Source organism: Megalobrama amblycephala, linkage group LG21, assembly GCF_018812025.1.
Source record: "Megalobrama amblycephala isolate DHTTF-2021 linkage group LG21, ASM1881202v1, whole genome shotgun sequence".
Lineage (NCBI taxonomy): Eukaryota > Metazoa > Chordata > Actinopteri > Cypriniformes > Xenocyprididae > Megalobrama > Megalobrama amblycephala.
Genome location: NC_063064.1, coordinates 16,588,031 through 16,610,971, shown reverse-complemented (window position 1 = coordinate 16,610,971; position 22,941 = coordinate 16,588,031). Strand labels below are relative to the sequence as shown.

General features: G+C 37.5%; 1 protein-coding gene across 14 annotated transcripts in view; it reads right to left on the bottom strand.

Moving 5' to 3' along the window:
* The window catches only part of ppfia4 (PTPRF interacting protein alpha 4), a 131,437-nt gene extending 108,513 nt beyond the window's left edge, over nucleotides 1-22,924 (bottom strand). For all 14 annotated transcript variants that reach the window (XM_048171893.1, XM_048171887.1, XM_048171888.1 and 11 more), the window contains exon 1: nucleotides 21,334-22,924. In XM_048171893.1, the coding sequence (XP_048027850.1) occupies nucleotides 21,334-21,464 (131 nt within the window). In that variant the 5' untranslated portion in view covers nucleotides 21,465-22,924. The remainder of the gene's footprint in view (nucleotides 1-21,333) is intronic.
* Between the last annotated feature and the right edge of the window lie 17 nt (nucleotides 22,925-22,941).

The following is a 22,941-nucleotide window of genomic DNA, read 5'->3' as shown; positions in this document are numbered from 1 at the left end:
CTAATCGTGAAAAGTGTTGCATTACATTTAGATCTATGGCATTATATTTAGATTGTGGCATGAAAGGTTGCACTGATGAACAGCTGATCACAGACATGTTGTTGAGCACATGAAAGCAATGATCTCGTCATTGCAACTCAATTTCTGTACACTAACAAATGCTTTCATCTTCACTAACAGTGCAAATGCAATATAACTAAGAGATTTGTTGAATAAAATGGGAGTTTTGCGTGTCAGTTACTGATAAACTCGTGCTGTTTGATTGATAGCTTCAGCGCGCACTGCTCCAACGATTGCAAAGGGAGCTTTCTTTGATCACTTTCTTTATATAATTTAATCGCCGTTAAATAAAAGATTATTTTCATCCTACTAAGAGAAACAACGCAAGTTGACGTTTAGTCACGGGTTTGATTTACTGACACACAGACAAAGAACATCTGACTGTACATGAATCATTACATATCAGATCAGGCATTAGAATTAACACAGTTACTTACATGTTGTCGCATTACTGTCGAGTCCAGGCACTGCACAATATTTTGTAATCCTCAACGGCATGTCTATTGCTTGGTAGCTCGATCTGGTTTAGCACCAGGCCTATGTTACTTAGGCTACCTATTCTATTGCATGTCATGCGCGAATCGGTGGGCGGGGCTAAACAGACAGTGATGAAGTAGGCGTTGATCTTCTTCTGTCGATGCGGTGCTTGCTGCCCTTTGACGTCATAGATCCCCACTTTGAAAATCCTGACGTTTGCTGGGTCTGGCGTCAATAAAAGCTTTTATTGGACTAACAAGGAAGTTTTCAGCTCTAAAACGTACAGGATATTCTTATAGTATGATGACCTCTTATATGTCAAAAGCTCAAGGAAAATTTGATTTCTCAGTTCATCACCCCTTTAAGTTGCCTGTATAGGACACTGGGTGGAATGACTTGCTTTAAAAAGGACTTTGTCTTTAACCAGTAAGTGATACCAGAGAGAGTATGAGGAGGAGGAAATGACAGAGCATTCAAAGAAAAATTAATAGGAAAATCACAATGATCAATATGGATTGTAGAAATAGAGCCAACACTAACTTCTTTTAACACTAGGACACACATGCGCATTAGCTAGACCAGTCTGGAAAATCCATTTTTTTAGAGTAATTTAACACAAGAAGTTAAGTTTATGATATCTGATTTGATATGCTATAGAAATGCATTCTTGACAAACACTAAGATTTTAGTCTTTTGCCATCCAAGTGGATTCAAGCAGCTGTACTTGTATGTCTATTGCCTACATAAAAAATAGCTGCCAGAGGGTGGTGACTTGGCTTACAGGGACTTGGTTGGACTTTGGCAGTTCTTTTTGCAGTGAACTGCTTTGGCATGAACAGAAGCATCCATCATTTTGCAGAGAAAGTAACTATGTTACTGTGGAAAACGAAGTATTGAATTTTGCCAAGTGTTTTTTCCCGAGGACAGTTGGAGGTTGAAGCTTTGGTGGGTCAGCAGCGTGTTACTGGCTCTGGCTGCAAGTGAAGCACTTTCGTGCCAGTGAGTGCAAAAGCAGCACTGGGCGCTCCAGGAAAATGCTCCATGATGCGGTAGTATACATTTATTTTGAGGCTAAAGATTTAACAAATATCCTTTGATTAAGATACAATAAAAAAGAAAGTTATGCCTTCAAAGTTTTTCAGAAGTGGTAACGTCTCCTCCACGTCTTCTCTCCCAATGGGAATCATTAACCTAGTTAGGACTTCATTAAAAGTCTTGCCTGCCTAAGTTGATTTATTTAGCCTGACTTTACAGAATTAAATTATTCAACAGTTATCATCGAGCATCTTAGGCCATACTCTAAGCTTTCCATGTTAGCATGTAATGGTCCACACGAGTGCTACACTACATAAATCGACCGGTTTCTCTAACAGACTGCTCATATTCTCTTCATTTCATACTGTACCTTTTGGGCATGCTAAAATTGAGCTGTCTGGCTCAGTGGATGACCTATTTAGCATGACAGAGGTGAATTTACTTGAACCTCCTTGAGATATTTTCCTCTCCATTGATTTTTGGGTCCAGCATGGCACCTTTTTGGCAACGTGCATGTCTTGACGTCTCGGGGGTTGTTCTCAAGGATATGCCAGAGCTACGCATATTAGTCAAGGATTTGGAAATGCTTTAAAACACTCGAATATCATTGAGTGAATGTGTTTACTACTGCATGCATGAGCAAAACAATGTCCATGACACCCGAAAAAAAGAGCTCATCTTAATGTAATTAAATTGGATTATTTTCCCCGTGAAAGTCATGAAGGAAATAAGACAGCGTCTAATTGAATATTCAGCTGTAGCTGCCTACAATTGTTGTGTCTTCTATAACATGCCACAGTAAACCAGCTCTGTAAATGGACAGGCTGGTGGGAGATAATACCAACTTACAAATGCACACAAACACAAGCCTGTCCTAGAGAGAGATTGTTAACGTGTAAGAAAATAACACAGATGCTATCTAGAGAGGAATCTTAACACGTGATGTGTCTGCCTAAGTATTAGTGTAACATTATAAACTATGCCACTCAGGTTGTATTCAAGTTGTCTTCTAAGCAAGGAGAAATGAGAAAGAGTTTAAAAGTAACATAGTTATATTTCTGGATGGATGGATTTTGATCTATTTAATTAGCATTTTGAGACAGAAAAAAGTTTAGAATATTAAAATGATTTTAAATTTTTTGTAGGAGTGTTTTTAATACCATTTTCTACATGGCAAAGAGCCATTGGCACAGCTTACATAAAAGAATCTGACACACTAGACTGCATTTTGGGAAAAAATCCTTCATTTATCAACATAATTTTGCACACTGGCAATTCACCAACAAAATTTGTAAACATTTGCTAAGATTTAAAACTGATTTAACCTTAGATATAAGGAATTACATGAAAAAAGTGTGTCTCTTGTTTAGCTGTATATGATGGGCCTTATCCAAACATAAGGTCATGTATGTGCACAGTTTGCTAAATTTAGGGGCGCTTACCCACTTACACATCTTTCCCCACTATCCCCTACTGTCCTTGACCCATTCTCCACTTATCCAGTTTTAAAATAGACGCCACTATGAGTCACGCTCGACCCCCTAAAAGGATCTTAAGCAACTTCAAATGGTCCATCTTGTGCATGAAATCTTCCTTGTCACCTTCTCTCAGTCCAGTGACAAATGGCGTCGCTTTCATTGGCTCCTCAATGAAATGAGGCTATCACATCCATGTTTCGCTTAGCCGTAGGGGGCGGGTGTGAGGGCTGATGATATTACTGTAACTAGACTCTAAATTGACTGCCTCAATGACTACATTGAGCTATTAATCACAGTCCTGTCAAACACTGAAATAGTTGTGAAATAGTTGTGAAGAGAAGAGAAGAGAAGAGAAGAGAAGAGAAGAGAAGAGAAGAGAAGAGAAGAGAAGAGAAGAGAAGAGAAGAGAAGAGAAGAGAAGAGAAGAGAAGAGAAGAGAAGAGGTTTAACACACCTTTATTAAATACAATTCCTCTTCAATACTATTCAATCACTATTCAACATTAAATTCATATCACATTATCCCTTAACCTTTTAGAAAGAAGAATAAATTAAAAACAAGTTGTTACTCAAAAATACAACATAAAACTTCTCCTACACACCACTTTTCTCTAAAAGTCATTAAGCCTCCCACCAAGTTTTAATCTATTTGCAATTAACCCCTTCAACATTCTCTCTGGATCCACTCCAGTCAAACCCAGTCAAACATATATTTCAGGATTTTTAATTTACCTGCTTTGAATGATTTTCCAGTGCTTTTTTACCTTTCTAAATATCGTCATAAAATAAAATCTGTTTTAAATAAAAACTGTTCAATAGAGAAATATGCAATGATGGTAAAAATGAAGTGATACTTTTAAATATTAAATTAAAACTGCTAGTAGGTTGATGAGTGAGTGAGTCATTCATTCATTCATTCATTCATTCATCCATGAATCAAGTGGCTGTATTTATAAATGTGTCATTGAATCATTGACTCATGATTCATTCACGAAACACCACTGTGTGTTGCAGTTCCGCTGTGGCTTTCGTTGGAACTATTATTCTGGTGCAAAATAGAACAAACAATACAGACAATACTGTATTTAAAATGTAAAACACTTAATATTACCCTTTTGTTTGTTGAACTGGATAAATTGCTTTCTTGCTCATATAATATAATATTATCAACATTAAAAACAAGAACTCACACAGGGTATTGTTCTGTATTGAGTTTGAGTCTTAAATCGATCTCTATGCACAGTCTGTGTCTACATTTGTTCTTCATTCTAGTAAGTGCTAAATCCCCGCTTTTACAAAGGTACATTGTCAAGAATGGCAGTAATGTAGCGCAATTTGCTAAGGCAACATATTCTGCACACAATCTATCATATGCATGCTGTGCTTGTGTGGATGCTGTCAGTTTTGACCACAAAAGATGTGACTTTTCAAAAATAGTTAAACTCTCTTGACGCTAACATTTGGGCAAACATTAAAGGGTTAGTTCACCCAAAAATGAAAATAATGTAATTAATTACTCACCCTCATGTCTACACCCATAAGAGCTTCGTTCATCTTTGGAACACAAATTAAGATATTTTTGATGAAATCTGATGGCTCAGTGAGCCCTCTATTGCCAGCAATGTCACTGAACCTCTCAAGTTCCAGAAAGGCACTTAAAGGGATAGTTCACCCAAAAATGAAAATTTGATGTTTATCTGCTTACCCCCAGAGCATCCAAGATGTAGGTGACTGTTTCTTCAGTAGAACACAAATGATGATTTTTAACTCCAACCGTTGCCGTCTGTCAGCCGTATAATGCGTGTCAATAGGAACTCTATCTATAAGAGTAAAAAAAACACGACAGACAAATCCAAATTAAACCCTGCGGCTCGTGCCGACACATTGATGTCCTAAGACACGAAATGATCGGTTTGTGAGAGAAACCGAACAGTATTTATATCATTTTTTACCTCTAAAACACCACTATGTCCAACTGCGTTTAGCATCCGGTTAGTGAGGTAAAAAAATGCGTTCTGATGACGGAAGCGATGTCTCGCGCTTTGCTTCAATGAGTGCGAGACATCGCTTCCGTTGTCAGAGCGCATTCAGACCTCACTAACCGGATGTGGAAGGCAGTTGGACATAGTGGTGTTTTAGAGGTAAAAAATTTTATAAATACTGTTTGGTTTCTCACACAAACCAATCGTTTCGTGTCTTAGGACATCAATGTGTCGGCACGAGCCGCAGGGTTTAATTTGGATTTGTCTGTGCGTGTTTTTTTGACTCTTATAGATGGAGTTCCTATTGACACAAATTATACGGCTGACAGACGGCAACAGTTGGAGTTAAAAATCATCATTTGTGTTCTACTGAAGAAACAAATTCAGCTACATCTTGGATGCCCTGGGGGTAAGCAGATAAACATCAAATTTTCATTTTTGGGTGAACTATCCCTTTAAGACATATTTAAAACAGTTCATGTGACTACAGTGGTTCTACCATAATATTATAAAGCGACGAGAATATTTTTTTTGTGCACCAAAAAAAAACAAAATAATGACTGTATCTAGTGATGACCGATTTCAAAACATTGCTTCAAAGTTTTATGAATCTTTTGTTTCGAATCAGTGGTTCGGAGCACCAAAGTCATGTGATTTCAGTAAACGAGGCTTCTTTTATGCGATCTGAACCACTGATTCGAAACAAAACACATCATTTTCATTTTTGGGTGAACTAACCCTTTAATAAATACAAATTTTATTCCCTGAACAGAAATAATGCATGGACAAATAAAGCCTTTCCAGTAAATAACTACTTAATCAGTTAATCTTTTGAAAAATAGAACAGCAACTCCAGCACTTGTATTTGAACCATGACTGAGTGCTCATTCCCCTCCTACCATTAACTCTACTCACTCTCATTAAACCTATCAGAATGAGTCTCCTGTAACATTGCTATATCAATATCCCTAATTTTCATAAATTCTGATAAAGCCCTTTTAGTTTGATCTCTCACTCCATTTATATTTAAAGAGTCCATTCTCACAAAAAAAAGAAAAAGAGCAGAAAAAGATAAGAGAGAAAAAACACCCAGTGCATTTGACTCATTTTCCTATATCTTTGAAGACGAACCTTACGCCTTAGCTTTGTAAGCATTTTCCTCAATCGAAAAGTCTTTTTTTTCATTCAATTCATCCAGTCCAACAGTACGCTGCAATTTGACCGCCGATTTCAAAAACGTTTCATTGTCTGGAAAAAAATGTTTCTAAAAATCTATCATTCTTCCAAACGTCTCATCCAAAATATCATCTCCCAAAGAGAATAAAGATGGCTATCTTCCATCTGAGACCCTGTTTCAGAAACACCTGAAATTTGAGAGAATGCATCCTCATCCCTCATTTCTAATTTATTTTCATTCTCTAGTAGGTCTACCACAGTACTTTTCTCATGTGCTGCATTTTCTCATACTTAAGCATCCCAACTCCACTTGTACTCGCATTCTCATCAATAATATCTTATACTTCTACAGAATTACTTTATCTTGTACCACATTTTCCTAAACCTCAATTTCTTCTTTCTTCATTCAGTTACTGTTTCAGTTCGTTCAAATTTGGTTTTCTCACCAACCTGCTCATTCACATCATGTACTACCTTATCAACATTGTCCTTCTCAGTGTTTACTTGAGCTTTATGAGGACAAGCAAACTGTCTGTGACCAATGTCACCACATTCAAAACATTTCAACACAGCTGTAGAAGCATAAATCATAAATGACTTGCCTTCATCTACAGCCTGAAATGATATATCCAGCGTTGGCTTTTATAAAAACATAAAAACTTGTCGTTGAAACAACATCACGTTTTAGATCTATATTTCCACATCCAATATGTTCTCCCACTGAAAACAGCACACTCCCACCATAACTCCCTGCGAGACCTGACTAGACGGCGGAGTGAAAGAGATGGCACAAGCTCACCTGGTTCTCACACTCGCTGATTAATGCTAAAATTTTTAAATCAAAATCTAATTACACAAATTAAGTATATTACACCTAAGAAAAACAAAGAAAAGACTTAAATAAAGAAAAAGATGAATAAATATATATTAAGCAGACAGTTGACACCAAATGTTCTTCCCAACCCCTCTCCTACACATCACAAAAGAGATAAGGTGAGACAATGAGATGAAATAAAAATAACTCTTCCCTAGCATAAAGGACAGTATAAGAGGAAGTGCAAGAGAAAAACCATCTCCATGAAATGCTCATCAGCCTCCTCCAGTGTACTTTTCCAAATATCCTCCTCTGATTTCTCCATGCATCTCAGAATCTCTCATGATAAATCAAAGATGCATAAATTATACATCTTATCCTTAAATACCTCAAATGCAGCCTCCTCACCGTGCGCTAATGCTACCGCTATGACTTTTTAAAGAGCGCTGGGCCTCAGAAGGGTTCGGCACTCCAGTGATGTTGCGGAAGCATTGCAAAAGGTTCGGAGATGGGCTGTTTTCTGAAAAACTGCAGTTACACTGACAGCCAAGCCCTCGAGGGGAAATGCTTTCTTGTTCCTGGCCTGAGTGACGGACAGCTGAAGTTAATGTACTGCACACAGATCAACATGCCTGACATATTATGCGTTTCTGTTATACAGAGCTGGACATACTGACAGATCATACACTGCAAGCTTACCAGGCAGAGTGGCCAACAATGACACAGCATTTTCCTTTTTACTATGTTTTACCATGTACCACTTATAACACTTTATATTAACGGTAAGTGCTCAAAGCTTCATGAATGGATCCTCATTGTGTCAGGACTGTGAGTGTTCAGCACTGAAGTTTTATGCATTAGTCACCATATTTTTGCATTCATTCATGCTTGGAAGAATGAGGAAACACACAAAAATGACATGTTTTGCTAAATCTTAATTGGCTAATTTTGCAAAGTGCTCATTTTTTAAAAACCCACAATGTTTGCTCTTCATTCAGGTGTGACAGTTTCCATGTTGCTGCTAATATTCATCCCATCTGATGGCAAGAAGGGACAAATTGGCATCTCGGTGCGCTAATCGCGCTGAGAGCCTTTGGTGGCAGATGGTTTGGCAAACCTACAGAGGCTAAGACACGGCATCATGCTGCGTGAAAGCACTCACAGCAATATTTCATTAGTGTTTAAGAGACTTATCTTTACGTGAACACACAAAGAAGTGAACTCTGGCCATGCAGGGCTGTGTACAGCACAGCCGGGACATCACAAGGCACTAGCTGTGGGTGTGGCTGTGAGCTACAGAGGTGGCAGAACAGCACAGAAACAAAGATCCGCATTAACCTTAACTATTAAACCTTGGCAACTAACTCACACAGCACTGTTGGTGCTACGGAGATGAATGATTTGTTTATTTTTATTGTCATATCAGTATCTAAAAATGAAAAAAGTAATGCACTTACACTTTTGGACAATGTATTGCATCCTTGCTGAATAAAAGTATTCATTTATTTAAAAAATAAAAATCTCCCAAACTATATATATGCGTTTTATTATAGGTCAAAAACTTAAATGGTACCGACTCATTTTTAACAATCTTTCTGTCTTTTTTTCAGCCAAGAACACCACACATACTACTATGTTTAAAAATCACCATCTCAGTGAGTAAACACCTCCTGCTACCACAACGGAGTGTTCAGACTGTTTCAAACAGGGCCAATTCTTCTCAAATGAAATGACTTATTTCCTAAATGTTTATTCCAGGAACTGTCATTCAAATTTTGCATTTCTTGAATCAATAACACCTCAAAGATTTGACAGCTCATTCAGGCCTAAATTAAAATAAATACATAGTGATAAAATTGTGTCTTGTCATCCGTTTCATGGGTTATCCGCCCTCTTGCGTGAAACAGGAGACACGAAAAACCACAGTGATCTTTGATTTTCCCCATAAATTCAGTATTTCATCACATTACTCTGTCAAAATAGGCAGATACTGTGTCCGTTTATTTTCTAACTATACAAAAGCTGGCATAAAATGAGTCACACACACAAAAAAAAGTCACAGCATCTCGAAAAATAAAAATAGAGCAGTCGTTCTCTGCTCGCCTATACAGTGCAAGTCTTAAAATATACATAAACACTTTCATTTTTAGCCTGTGACACAAGTCGACATTTTAGCGTGACCTAAAAAAAAGCTGTCAACCCCCACTTTTCCTCAAAAATCTGTAATTCTCACCTTGCCACCAACATTTCACAGATTTTTTCCCCCCCTCTGCACACAGTAAACTGCCCTCAGACTAATCCCTTAAGATACTCAAAAACTCTCCCGTTTGCTCTGTGACTCTCTTCCTCTCACTTTGCTACACTCTTTCACTATTTGTCAAGTCACCAAAGCTCTCTTCCTAATCCCCTGCCACAGCATCTGAGTGGCATTACGCTTATATCACGCCTGGAGGAAAACACACCAAAGATTACAGACCAATTTCACATATATTTCCTTAAGGTTTCATACATTTCATACACGTGGGCGATATGACCAAATTCTTATCTCACAATATGAGAAATTTTATTTCACAATAACAATATATATCACGATATAGTTATTTTGTGTCATTTTATCTCATTTCGGTTATTAAAAATAAGAAAAAAGAAGCAAATTACAAACAATAGAACAAATACAATACAACAAAAATTAGAATTAAACAAATTAAGATTTTCAGGTACAATAGGTTTATTTAACATGCAGTTAGAATTTGTACACAAATTTAATAATCAAATGTAAAAAATAAAATATTGCATCGTCTTCACTCTATGAATTAAATTTATTCTTATTAAAGTTAAAAAAAAAAGTTATTTAATCAAGTTATTTTTTCTATTATTTGATTCACATTAATGGCACACAGGTAGATTAGGCTGCTGTCACTTTAAGACCAAACGCACTGATCAATTATCCTCCAAATGAAATTCAAGGCTTTTTAAGATACATTTTAAATGAAATTCATCTGTACCCATTCTGACAGAAGTTTACATAAATTTTGAACCCAAAAATAATTAATTCTGTTTACTTTCACTTAATATAATTATATAGAGACATAATGTAATTGATGTAATACTGGCTGCGTTCACATGAATACATTGGCATTTTGACATAATTGTGTGTGTATTTGACCATTCAAGCGCAATAAGACGTGAAAGAGCACTGAATTCGCAATCACATGCTGAGAGACGCGGTTTCCTCCACTTATGCCGTGCCAGTCAGCGCATGCACCACATTGAGTACACTTGATTAACACTTTTTAAAATCGAGCACGTCCCAAATAAGCAATAGCCTTCTGAGAGAGGCAGCTTTCTGTGTGCGCACTTTGGCAGTGTGCCAGTGAGCACGAGTGCCACACCAAGTTCCTTTTCAGGATATATTGCGCTTACAACTTTTTTTTTTTTTTTTTTTTTTTTTTTACATCAAGCATGTTTCCCTCTTTATATTGTCATTCATGCATTTCATCACTCTGAAGTGTCAATAGTGCTATTTATTTACATACCACGACATACAATATTAGAGTAGTCAAAAGTACCGACTTCGGTACCAATCGGTACTGAAATTTAAAAAATGTGACGCTTTGAGCACTGTTGAGCGGATTTGTAAGCACCTCTGATTGGCCATTGTGTTCACACGCTCATCAGATATGTCTGTGATTGGCTACAAAGCTCAATGCATGGAAGTGTTTGAATTTGAAAGCATTTTGAAACAGCTCAACAGCGCTCAAAGTGTCACATTTTTTAAATTTCAGTACTGACTAGGTACCGAAGTCGGCACTTTTGACAACTCTACACGATATAGTAAAATCTCTTAATGATAGACATTTTTTATACCACGATAATGATATATATCATCCCTTCCTGAATTTTATATGGTTGATTCTTCACTCCACAACCCAAGATCTCATCATAATCCCCAACAAGAGACCCTCAGATTCCACACTCAGCTGTTAAAGTCTTGAAGGAAAAGGTCCTTGGTAAATTGCAAATCAATTTCCCCTCTATTATATAAAGGGCTCTTGTCTTCTCTTACAGCTGATGTTAACATTAAAGTAGGGCTACACAGCGATTAATCGCGAATAATCGTTTGCAAAATAAAAGTGTTTACGTAATAAATGTGTGTGTTCTGTGTATAATAATTATGTATATATAAATACACACACATACATATGTATATTTAAGAAAAATGTTATATTTATATATAAAATATTTATATTTATATATAATATAAAATATATTTAAAATAAATTTATTTATTTATTTATTTATTTATTTATTTATACATGCATATATTTCTTAAATTTATACATGTATGTGTATGTATTTATATATACATAATTATTATACGCAGAACACACATTTATTACGTAAACACATTCGTTATTTTGCAAACGATTAATCGCGATTAATCGTTGTGCAGCCCTACATTAAAGTATAAATAGCAAAAGATGACTTTTATACTCTAACATGACAAAGAAAAGGCATCTTGGATAAATAACAGCCCCTTCCTTCCGATCTGCCTAAAACAATCGTTATTGTGTTTGGTCCACAAATAACATCTTTACATAGAGACAGACTTGATAAAAGCAGCCTGACACAAGTTATTTTGTTTAGGAGCATAGTAGCATGATTCTTCTAACTTAATTGCACTTGTAAAGCTGTCTGGGTAAAAGACCTTGATGGGAAAGTGTTGTCAGAGATCATGTGAGAATATCGTCCTTTTCTCCGGCACTTCTGTACAGTCAGCTGTGCACTACAAGCTCGAGTGCACAAATGACTTCAGACATAAGCCGGCCACACGCTTCGGGGTGCTTCATTTTAATTTAATTACATGCAAAAAAAAAAAAAGTCTCTGTGATTTTGCAGCAGAACAAAAATGATGTGAAGAGGTGGATCCAAATTTCTTTTCCTTTCAATCAGCTGCAATAGAAACCATCACCAGCTGCTGACCAAAAAAAATCCAGTGCTAAAATGCCTGAGATACTCTAATGTCAGGGTGGTCCACTGTAAAAAGAAACACATAACCAAACCATATAAAAAATACAAGAAAACATTAAACAAACTGATTTATATATGTTTGACAGAGATCTGAAATATCAGTAAATGTACATAATATAAAATTAAAGAGTGCTGCTTTGTCCAAAACAATGAAACAGAGTAAAATGTATGCATGTGTGAGGTTAAATCAACAAATCGCCCGCAGCTGCTGAGGGAGGGTCCGGCAGCTCGGAGGTGTCATGCTGGAGATTACGGCAGCTGCCAAAAGCCATGTGATGCTGTTTTTACACCTGTGCTGGCATGGTACCAGTCTGCAATGGTGTGAAGATCCTTTAGTTTAAGAAAACAAAGCCAGTACTGTTTCTTTCACACATTATAAACAAACGTAAACTGAATTTGTTTCGATTCGATGAAATATAATTATCAGTGTACGGATGAAAGAAACAGCAATGGCATTTTCTGCATCATGTTAGCTTTATAATATTGGCTCGGCTGCCTAAAATTAAACTGTCTGCTGGGTCGCACTGTTCCCTGAGAGTAGAGTGTAAATTTTCAGAGACTCTGCAAAACTGAGACATCCTCCAATGAGGCAGTGATGAGAAAATAGCAACTATTGATCAGGCTCATCTATCACTGAGAGCTGGGGAATGCTGAGTCGCTCAATGACGGGAGACGAAGAGCAGTTGTGTTGTCACTGAAGCACAGCAAACTTTATTTCAGGGGTTAATAGGATGGGAGCTGTAATAGTAACATCCTAAAAGCAGTAATGATTGTAAGGATTAAGATACTGTATAATACATCCATCAAAAATGTGAGTGAAAACTAACACTAGGCAATATCGAAATATATAAGCTGAGATTTTGCTAACAATATATATTTTTTATTTGGCCATTAGGTTTCCCAAATACTATGCCATTAGATTTAAATATAAAGTAATATATTTTTTAACAACTTACTGACCCCTAACTTTTGAACAGTAGTGTGTATTACATTTTGTTTTTTCTGCTTAAAGTAGGTACCAAGTCAGTACTAAAAATGTGACGATACCAGCATTTCCCCCTAGCATTTTGAGCGCTGTTGAGCGGATTCATAAACACCTCTGATTGGCCATTGTGTTCACACGCTCAACAGACATTGGCTACAATGATCAACACTTAAAGGTGCTCTAAGCAATGTCACACGTTTTTAGGCCAAAATATTTTTTGTCACATACAGCAAACATCTCCTCACTATCCGCTAGCTGCCTTTCCCCTGAACACACTGTAAAAAACCGCGGTCTTTGTAGTCGCCACAAGCTCCAAAAACGGCAACAAAAACTACCTGGTGCAGCCTGGACCACTTAACATAATAAACATGCTCCAGCCAATAACCGACAAGAATGATTTTAAATGCGCGTTCATGACTGTTTCAGGAAGCACTGAGGGGAGGGGGAGGAGGAGGGAGGGTCTAGCTAGCCTCTGTTTTGTTTGACAACACTTCGAATGTCAACAGAAAGTTACTCCACCCAGGATTGCTTAGAGCACCTTTAAAAAACATGTTTTAAATAGACATCTTTGACGCTCTTCACCGAGCGCTTACACAGATACACACCAGAGAGTATGAAAGCAGGCTAATATATCAGTGGATATATTAGATGCCTACTTTCAAACGCTCCCATGTGTATCTGTGTAAGTGCTCGGTGAAGAGTGTCAAAGATGTCCATTTACAACATGTTTTTTTCCAATCACAGACAGATCTGTTGAGCATGTGAACACAATGGCCAATCAGAGGTGTTTAAGAATCCGCTCAACAGCGCTCAAAATGCTAGGAGGAAATACTGGGGAAAATTACTTTTGACAACACTAGTTTAAAGGGTTAGTTCACCCAAAAACCAAATTTCTGTCATTAATTACTCACCCTCATGTCACTCCACACCCATAGGACCTTCATTCATCTTCGGAACACAAATTAAGATATTTATTGATGAAAGATATATGACTCGTCCATAGACAGCAATATAATCACCACTTTCAAGGTCCAGAAAGGTACTAAAGACATCATTAAAACAGTCGACGTGACTGCAGTGGTTCAACCTTAATTTTATGAAGAGACGAGAACACTTTTTGTGTGCAAAAACAACAACTTTATTCAACAATCTCTTCTCTTCCCTGTCATTGTCCTTACACAGTTGGCGCAGTAGGCACAGTGAAGACTTCCGTGTTTATGTCCGAATGCCGGCTCAGAGTTGGCCAAAGCTGATCACGTGAGCAGCATGCGTGTGATGTTGACGCAAGAACCGACATTCTGACTTGGAACCCGGAAATGCTAAACATAAAGGGCGTACAAGAATGACACAGAATAGAAGATATTGTTGAATAAAGAATTTTATTAAGAATACATTTAGAATTCTTCATTTCACTTTAGGCTGAAAAATAAATTGTAAAAAATATATATTCCTTGTAATTTCATTTGGAAAAAAAATAGAACGAATGCATTATTTTTACTTATATTTTTACTGTATTTTTCTTCTTGATAAAACATTTTGAATCTGCTTGGTGTTTGGCTGAAATGTTGGATCCTCTGATTGAAAACAGTCATCCTTTGAAGCCATTAAACATCAAATTTCATCAAAAAGCTGAGAAAAAAAAAAAAGACTGCCACCCATTTAAAAAGAAATAGATTTTAATCTAGCTTAAAATGGGAAAAGACATCAAAAGGCAGTATTCATCAGATACACAAGCACAAAAAAGCAGAAACATCTCAACTCTCCCAGGCAGAACTTGACAGTGTATTCTCAGGTCTCAGATATCCACACTGCTGCAGAATCCACCCCGCCGCAGATCACACACGGTGATCACACGGATCCCTTTTGCTATTTAGTACAGCTTATTATTCAAGGCCTTCTTGGAACAACTGCTTGGTGAACATATTAAACAATCACACACTTGACCTCCATTCTACATGAGTGCGCAGATGACTCAGGATTTAACTGCTCAACTCAGGAACCATCTCCACATGCCAGTTCCTCTAAACATCACACAGATAAACAGGCTACAGAGCTCCTCCCCACAGCAGAGAGAGACAGCCTGCCATTTCTCCTCACTCAGTGCATGGCATTCAGCCAGTTCACCAGCCCTCATCCCCACTCCAGTCTCCCTGAATGGACAAACACGTTTGATTGACAGCACTGCTGACAAGCCTACATCCCTGATAGACTATAATTCAAGAGTGAGAAGGAGGATGCTAACTCTGCACTGTGGTAAACCCCATGAGTGCACAGGACACATATTTCTGTCAGCTGTCTTCGCCAGTTGTCTTTAAGATGACTCTGCAGAATCAAGTCTGTATACTGTTCGTGTATCATCACCGTCCTCGATACTGTCTTCATGCTCTGCATTAACAATATACTCATAATCAATAACACAATGCCGATGAATTTCCAAGGCGATAAGGGATGAAAGCCCAGCTTTGTGTTTGGAAACCTACTCGTATTAGCTGCCTAACAGCAATTACAGACCACCAAAACAGAAGTGATCAACCATGGCAAGGTATAATTAGCTTCATACACTATGGACAGAAAGAAAGGTGGTGTACACTAAATGACTATCAATGAAACAGTCTACTGCACCTACAGTGGCCTAACACAATGCATATAGGGAGTTATTCACTGAATCATAAAGAGATTGAATTGACAGAACTGATATTTTATCAATATTATTATTACATGAAATCAATCAGCAATTATTTTGCATATGGCCATGTCTATGTGAACTGATTTTACAGTCAAGAACTGACTTAAACCACAATAACACACCAGTTTGAATTTAAAAATAAATAAATAAAATAGTGAGATTTTGTGATCAGAATTTCTGTCTGTAATAACATCTACATTTCAAAAGTTTGGGGTCGGTAAGATTGTTTAATATGTTTGAAAATTTTCTTATGTTCACCAAATGCTGCATAGGTGCAAAAATACAGTTAAAACAGTAATATTGTGAATTATTACAATTGAAAAGAACTATTTCTCTTAAAATGTAATCTATTCCTGTGATGCAAAGCTGAATTTTCAGAGTTCAAATTTCAGAGTTCATCCTGTGATGCAAAGCGGAATTTTTCAAAGTTCAAAACAGTTGTGCTACTTAATATTTTTGTAAAATCCATGATACTTTTTTAAAGAACAGCATTTATTTAAAAAAAACTTTTTGTTTTAAACATTATAAATGTCTTCTTTATTGTCCGTTTTGTGCATCCTTTCTGAATAAAAGTAAATATATATATATATATATATATATATATATTTTTTTTTTTTTTTTTTTATCTTATTGGCCCCGAAACTTCTGTAGTGTAAGTCTGGACATCTAGATTACATGTGCCTCAATGATGCTACTAACCTCTCAAACTTTTCATCCTCAAAAGCATTCATTGCATGCATCATCTCAATACCTTATAAACAAGACTTTGTTTCCAGATGGACAGATAAAAAATACATGCATGCCCCAGAGATTGTATAAGGACAGCGAATAAAATTAGAGCTTGCCAGGTCAAGAAAGTGCTAACAGTCTGTGCTTGCATGCTATTTGAGGTCTGAGGTTGCATGCCATTTGAGGATAAGACTATGCAGGAAATAAGTTAAATCAGGGGGTTTAAATGTAAACGTTGTCTGTAAACTAGATTAATTGGCCTTGTAGCAACAGTCTCACATGCCCCAGAGCAACACATGAAAGGAGCCATTTTCCTTTGAACAGTCCTAGACATGCAAGCAGCAAGCCAGGAAGTCCAATTTTCCTCTAGAGACAGAATGGTGATGCATTTCTCAAGTACAAAAGCTGGTCCTGGTCTCTGTTTCCAAGGTTCAGTCACCTCCCTTTAAAACTAGTTTGCAAGTAACAGTCTTAAAATCCTCCCACAGGAAAAGAGTTCTTGATTTATAATATCCCACCTATTAGCAGTCTGGATGAGCAGGGTGACGTAAACTGAGAAGTAAGCTGCTTTTGCAACACTTGTGTGGGAGACAAAATTAGAGGGAGGGAGACGAGGGAAGGATGGGGACGGAATACTCAGATGAATCGATAAATAACACTTGTGTCCTTGGCAAATGACCAAAAAGAGCAATGCGATACAGAGGAGATTCACTAGAAGGTACCCTCTTCATCTCTGCTCCTTGCAAGTTGCTACATTACGTGATATGAAGCCTAACCTACCACCCTTATACACCTCACTATATATATAGGGAAAAAAAGTAAATGCTTTTGATATGCAAAAATGTAGGTAGGATTCTTTAAATTGTAAACCTGTTGCCATTATTTGACTGGGATGCAAGCACAATCACCACCGCTGACATTTCTGGGACACAGATATTCCGGTAAATGATGCACCTTTGTGAAAACAAGTGTTTACCTGCCACCAGCAGTTCTACAATCCATCCCCTATAATTGTGTTGGTCCGAGGTGCTACTAAACAGAACGCACACAAAATGAATATTAGATAAGTTTTAGCTCTTTTGCCAAAACAACTCATCTGGGAACATTTCTTCTGAGGACAATTGGTTCACATTTGCAAGACATTTCCTCCATGATACCATATTAATGGTCACTTAAGTCATAAACAATGAGGAAACTTTTAAACCTTCAGTTTCTCATTGCAATACCCATTTAGGTACATTGAAGCCCATGAAGCACTGTGAATATAGACGAAAAATAATAGAGTACTATGCCTTTTACGCTTCAAATCAAAGTTTGTAATGTTGTGATTCACCTCGTATTTGGTCCATGGCTTAAACAAGTCTTCGAGACATTCATGGGACAAATTCATGTCTTAAAAATCCCTATGGGAAAAATACTTCCTGAACCAAGGCCATTGAAAGAGTGGGTGGGCCGGGCACTGTTACACTCTATTGGGTAGCTAAACAAAATAGGACTAGCCCCGCATACAGGGCCGGCACCAGGACACACGAACTGGGGGGGCATTCATAATTCTGTATTCTGGGGGTGTATAATATTATATACTATATTAAGGTTTATTATTTTACCATTAATTATAAGGTACATTATTTTAGAGCATTAATTTCCCCCTCAGTGTTATTAACGAACCAAACGTAAACATACTACAGGCAGAAAACCAGATGAGCCCAGCACTGTTTTCCTCCCATAAAAAAAGACAGTGCCATTAAAAGACCAAACTTAGTAAACAATATATTAAAGCATAATAGACAGAAAAATTGGTTTGTGCTGAATTTGATCTTTTAATATCACTTATGCTACATTAAGCGGCGTTAAAAGTGCCCAAGAATGCTTTTTCACAAGATGTAATATAAGTCTAAGGTGTCCCCTGAATGTGTCTGTGAAGTTTCAGCTCAAAATACCCCATAGATTTTTTTAAATAAATTTTTTTAACTGCCTATTTTGGGGCATCATTAACTATGCATTGATTTTTTCAGAGCGCCGCCCCTTTAATTCGCGTGCTCCCTGCCACATGAGCTCTCGAATTATATTACAGCACATTTACAAAGTTCACACAGCTAATATAACCCTCAAATGGATCTTTACAAGATGTTCGTCATGCATGCTGTATGCATGCTTCGAATTATGTGAGTAAAGTATTTATTTTGATGTTTATATTTGATTCTCTATGAGTTTGAGGCTGTGCTCCGTGGCTAACGGCTAATGCTACACTGTTGGAGAGATTTATAAAGAATGCAGTTGTGTTTATGCATTATACAGACTGCAAGTGTTTAAAAATAAAAATAGCGACGGCTCTTGTCTCCATGAATTCAGTAAGAAACGATGGTAACTTTAACCTCATTTAACAGTACATTAGCAACATGCTAACAAAACATTTAGAAGACAATTGACAAATATCACTAAAAATATCATGCTATCATGGATCATGTCAGTTATTATTGCTCCATCTGCCATTTTCGCTGTTGTCTTGCTTGCTTACCTAGTCTGTTGATTCAGCTGTGCAGATCCAGACGTTACTGGCTGCCCTTGTCTAATGCCTTTCATAATGTTGGGAACATGGGCTGACATATGCAAATATTGGGGCGTACACCCCAACTGTTACGTAACAGTAGGTGTTATGTTGAAAAGTCTTTTAAACAAATGAGATTTACATAAGAAAGAGAAAGCAATGGAGTTTGAAACTCAATGTATGTCTTTTCCATGTACTGAACTCTTGTTATTCAACTATGCAAGGTAAATTCAAATTTTGAATCTAGGGCACCTTTAAACATTTTCTAACAGTTTTCTATATGAGGAAAACGCTCGTGAATTAAAAATTCTGGGCTCAACTGCTTTTCTGAAGGCTAGGCTACTTTATTAGTATGATGTTTAGTGAGTTTGGTCTGTTAATATCACTGTCTTTCTTAATAGCCTACATTAAGCCACTTTAAGCGTTTTCTATAATGGTTTTCTATGGGAGGAAAAGGCTTAACGTGTTATTAAACGCGTTGAGATCACTCAGGACTCTCTGATCTTTTTGTAGGCCTACATAGTATTTATTAGTACGATGTTTAGCGAGTTTGGTCTGTTAATATCACTGTCCTAGGCTACAAGCCACGTTAAGCTTTTTTCACGTTAGGCGTTTTAGAATGTCCCGTTGCCAACGCATCATGCAGCCACACTATGACAGGTAGCCTATCTATCGCGTTTATTTCGTTTTTCCTTTTTATTTAAAATATTCACAAACTAGGGCTGGGCGATATATCGAATGCGATTTTCATGTGCATTTCGTCAGTAAAGCCGGTTCCCAGATTACCGCTAAATCGCCATCACCTGCTGACAAGCAGATGAATCGCCTTCGATAATGAACGCGATATTGCGTAGCTTGTCAGTGATCTACGGCTCTGTCTATTAAATGCCGCTCCATTTGAAAGCAGGTGATGGCGATTTAGCGGTAATCAGGGAACCGGCTTTACTGACGAAATGCATGTGACAATTGCATGCGATGTATCGCCCAGCCCTATCACAAACTTGTTAACTATATCATGAATTATATAATATATTCCAATTGTCAAATATGTGGAAGAGATGTGTTTTGTTGTTTGATCATGTTGATAAAATAGAGGATCAGTCGGATTTAGGCTACATCAGGTAAATTCATCTTTTTTCCTGAAATACATAAACGTAAGTGAACTGAAAGAAAATAGTCAACTTTATTGTTTCATACGCAATGTAGGCTATCTGATATGAATAAAAAATAACAAATTATAATCGAAAGGATTATTTCAGCTTCTATATCAGTGTTTGGAGTTTGCATTTAAAGCTGCTGTCTGCGATTTTTGGCCCTCTAGCGGTTAATAAACAGAACTGCATGCGTCTTGTGGAGGAACATTGTAGCCGGAGCTACTTTTCTCCATGTATGTCTATGGCGAGTCTCGCAGTTACTGTGATACTCTGCGGCGAGTCCTACCAGTCCGGTCTGAAATAGTCCGAATATAAAACACTTATTATAAGCGTACCATAATGATTCAGGATAAGACAAAATCACGGTTTGGAAAATGGATTCATATTGTATATTCTCATTATATAATTTTTGTAAATTTTTAACACAAAAAAGTTGTGGACTGCAGCTTTAACAAACTATAAATTTCTTTTTTATATATAGCCTACTTAATTTAAATGTCTTTTTACTTGTCTGAAACCTCAAATAAACATTATGTGGTTGAAAACACTGAATAGTTGTGAAATATGAAAAGCGCAGAGCGCGTCTATCTCTGACTCAGCGGCAGCAGCGCGAAAGCAGGTTTGAATTTAGCAGCGACGCACTGAAAGTTTAATCACACTGATGTGACCGTACGCGTTAAAGGATAACATTGGGAGTGAATGGGGGAAAAATTGAAACTGAGGGGGCACAAATCAGATGTGAGGGGGCAATGCCCCCTTTTGCCCCCTCGTGGCGCCGGGCCTGCCCGCATATACTGCCCCAACTTCCTGTTTCAACAGGAAATATGTCAACATAACAACGAAAACACTCATCAAGCGATTGCATGGGGTCTTTAAACACATCAGTGGGCTGAAAAGAAACTATTGTGAACTCACTGGACTAGTATACATGGTAACCAGAGTTTCTTTCAAAATACCATAGTTACAGTTATTGTCAACTTGGGAACATAAAAACAGATGTTAAAATTAGCTTCTAACACTGTTTGAAGATTTCATAGTTAAAAAAACGGCATTTTAGCGTAAACATAGTAAATTATTAAGCAACTTCATGTGTACCTGTGTCAGGTATGTGTGTTTACCTGCGTTGCAAATGTTGTATGTTATGTCCTTTATGTCTAATAAAAAAAAAGTGTGTTTACCTGCGGTAACGCGGAGTTGAGCTGTCTCTGAAGCACATCTCTCTCGTGAAGCACATCCTGGAGTTTGGTCTGCGACTGGATGAGGGTCTCCTGTGTCTCCCGTAAAGACTCCAGCAGCTTATCTCTCTCATCTAACATATTCACCATCAGCTGTTCAAAATTAGACTCGGCATCCGTGCCGTTCTGAGAGCCTCTCTGGGAACTCACCGAGTCCCCCTCATTTATGGTTGGCATCACTTCGCACATCATATTGCTCGGTGTACTATGAAGTCTAAGTCAAATTAGAAATTGCTTTGATTTTTTTTTTTTTTAATTCAGGATTGAGGTGCACTATTAATATTTAGTGCCATTAAAATGCACATTAAACATGTCCATGTATTTTAAAATGCATCCTCTAATTTTCCTAATTGCATCCCTGTCTAGATTCTTCACACACCTTGACCTCTCTGGTCCATGACTGTCGGCCTTTTCCGCTCTGACATTATCCACCTAGTTTTACTTGGAACTCAATGCATTTCGATGCACGCTCATCACAGTGCTCGCCACATGCATATTCCGATTTCAGCTTGCTTGAACCTCGGCGCCCTTCGCTTTAACATCCACCAGTTGCCATTAACCTTTCAGAAAACGGCGAAATTCGCGACTGCCGCATCCTCCAGATCCCTCTGCCACCATCATCATCATCATCTCCCTTCACGGCGAGCCGAGCGAAGCGCTCCTCCCTCTACGAGCTCATTCCCGCTTGCAATACAGCGATTCCGCTATCTCCACAAACATTCGCGCATGTTTTAAAATATGAATGCGCCGATACTTTGGTGGACGTAAAGGTTAAACGTCTCCCACGTCGTCGGCGAAAATCATATCCACCCGGCGTGGCTCTGTAAAGCTCGTGCAAACAGCGTAAAATCGGAGTTCCTCACATCAGCACCACGCGACTACATGACTGTCATGCACGAGACGCCAGTGTGAGAAATGTTGTCACGCGCAGCGCCCTCTGGTGGCAGGCAGGTTCATAGAAATGAAAGTCCAATATATTTCAAAAGTCCTAAAAAGGAATTTTTCCCTGCATCTTTTGAAGCAAATATCATATGTATTACATTACGTTAGCAAATGTTATTCGGTATTTTATTCAATTTTGATGCGTTTTATTAATATTACTGGCACCATATTTTAACCAAAAGTTTTAAAACGTGGTTTAGATTAAATACAGTTAAAATGAAAGAAGAGAAAAATTGTTAATTGAAATTGTTCAACAACACGATCTTGATCAAATGTGTTTACAACATGTTAGATAAGGATGAACAATCTAAAAGGATTCCCTGCTAAAATGACTTTTCTCGAGGTTCAATTGTCTTTTAATGTTTATTGATTCTCCAGTTATTAGTAGCCTACTTCAAGTGCTTTCGATAATAAAAAAAAAGAAAAGAAACAGCTGAGATGACGTCATGGTTTGCCGTTTTAAAAGTACTTTTTTTCTGAAGCCTGAGGTTATGAATATACACCGTCTGATTGGACGGATCATCTCACATATGATTTCTTCATCCAATTAGCGTCCAGTCTGGTGAGTCGTTTGCCATCTGAGATCTCGCGAGAATGTACGCGAACTTA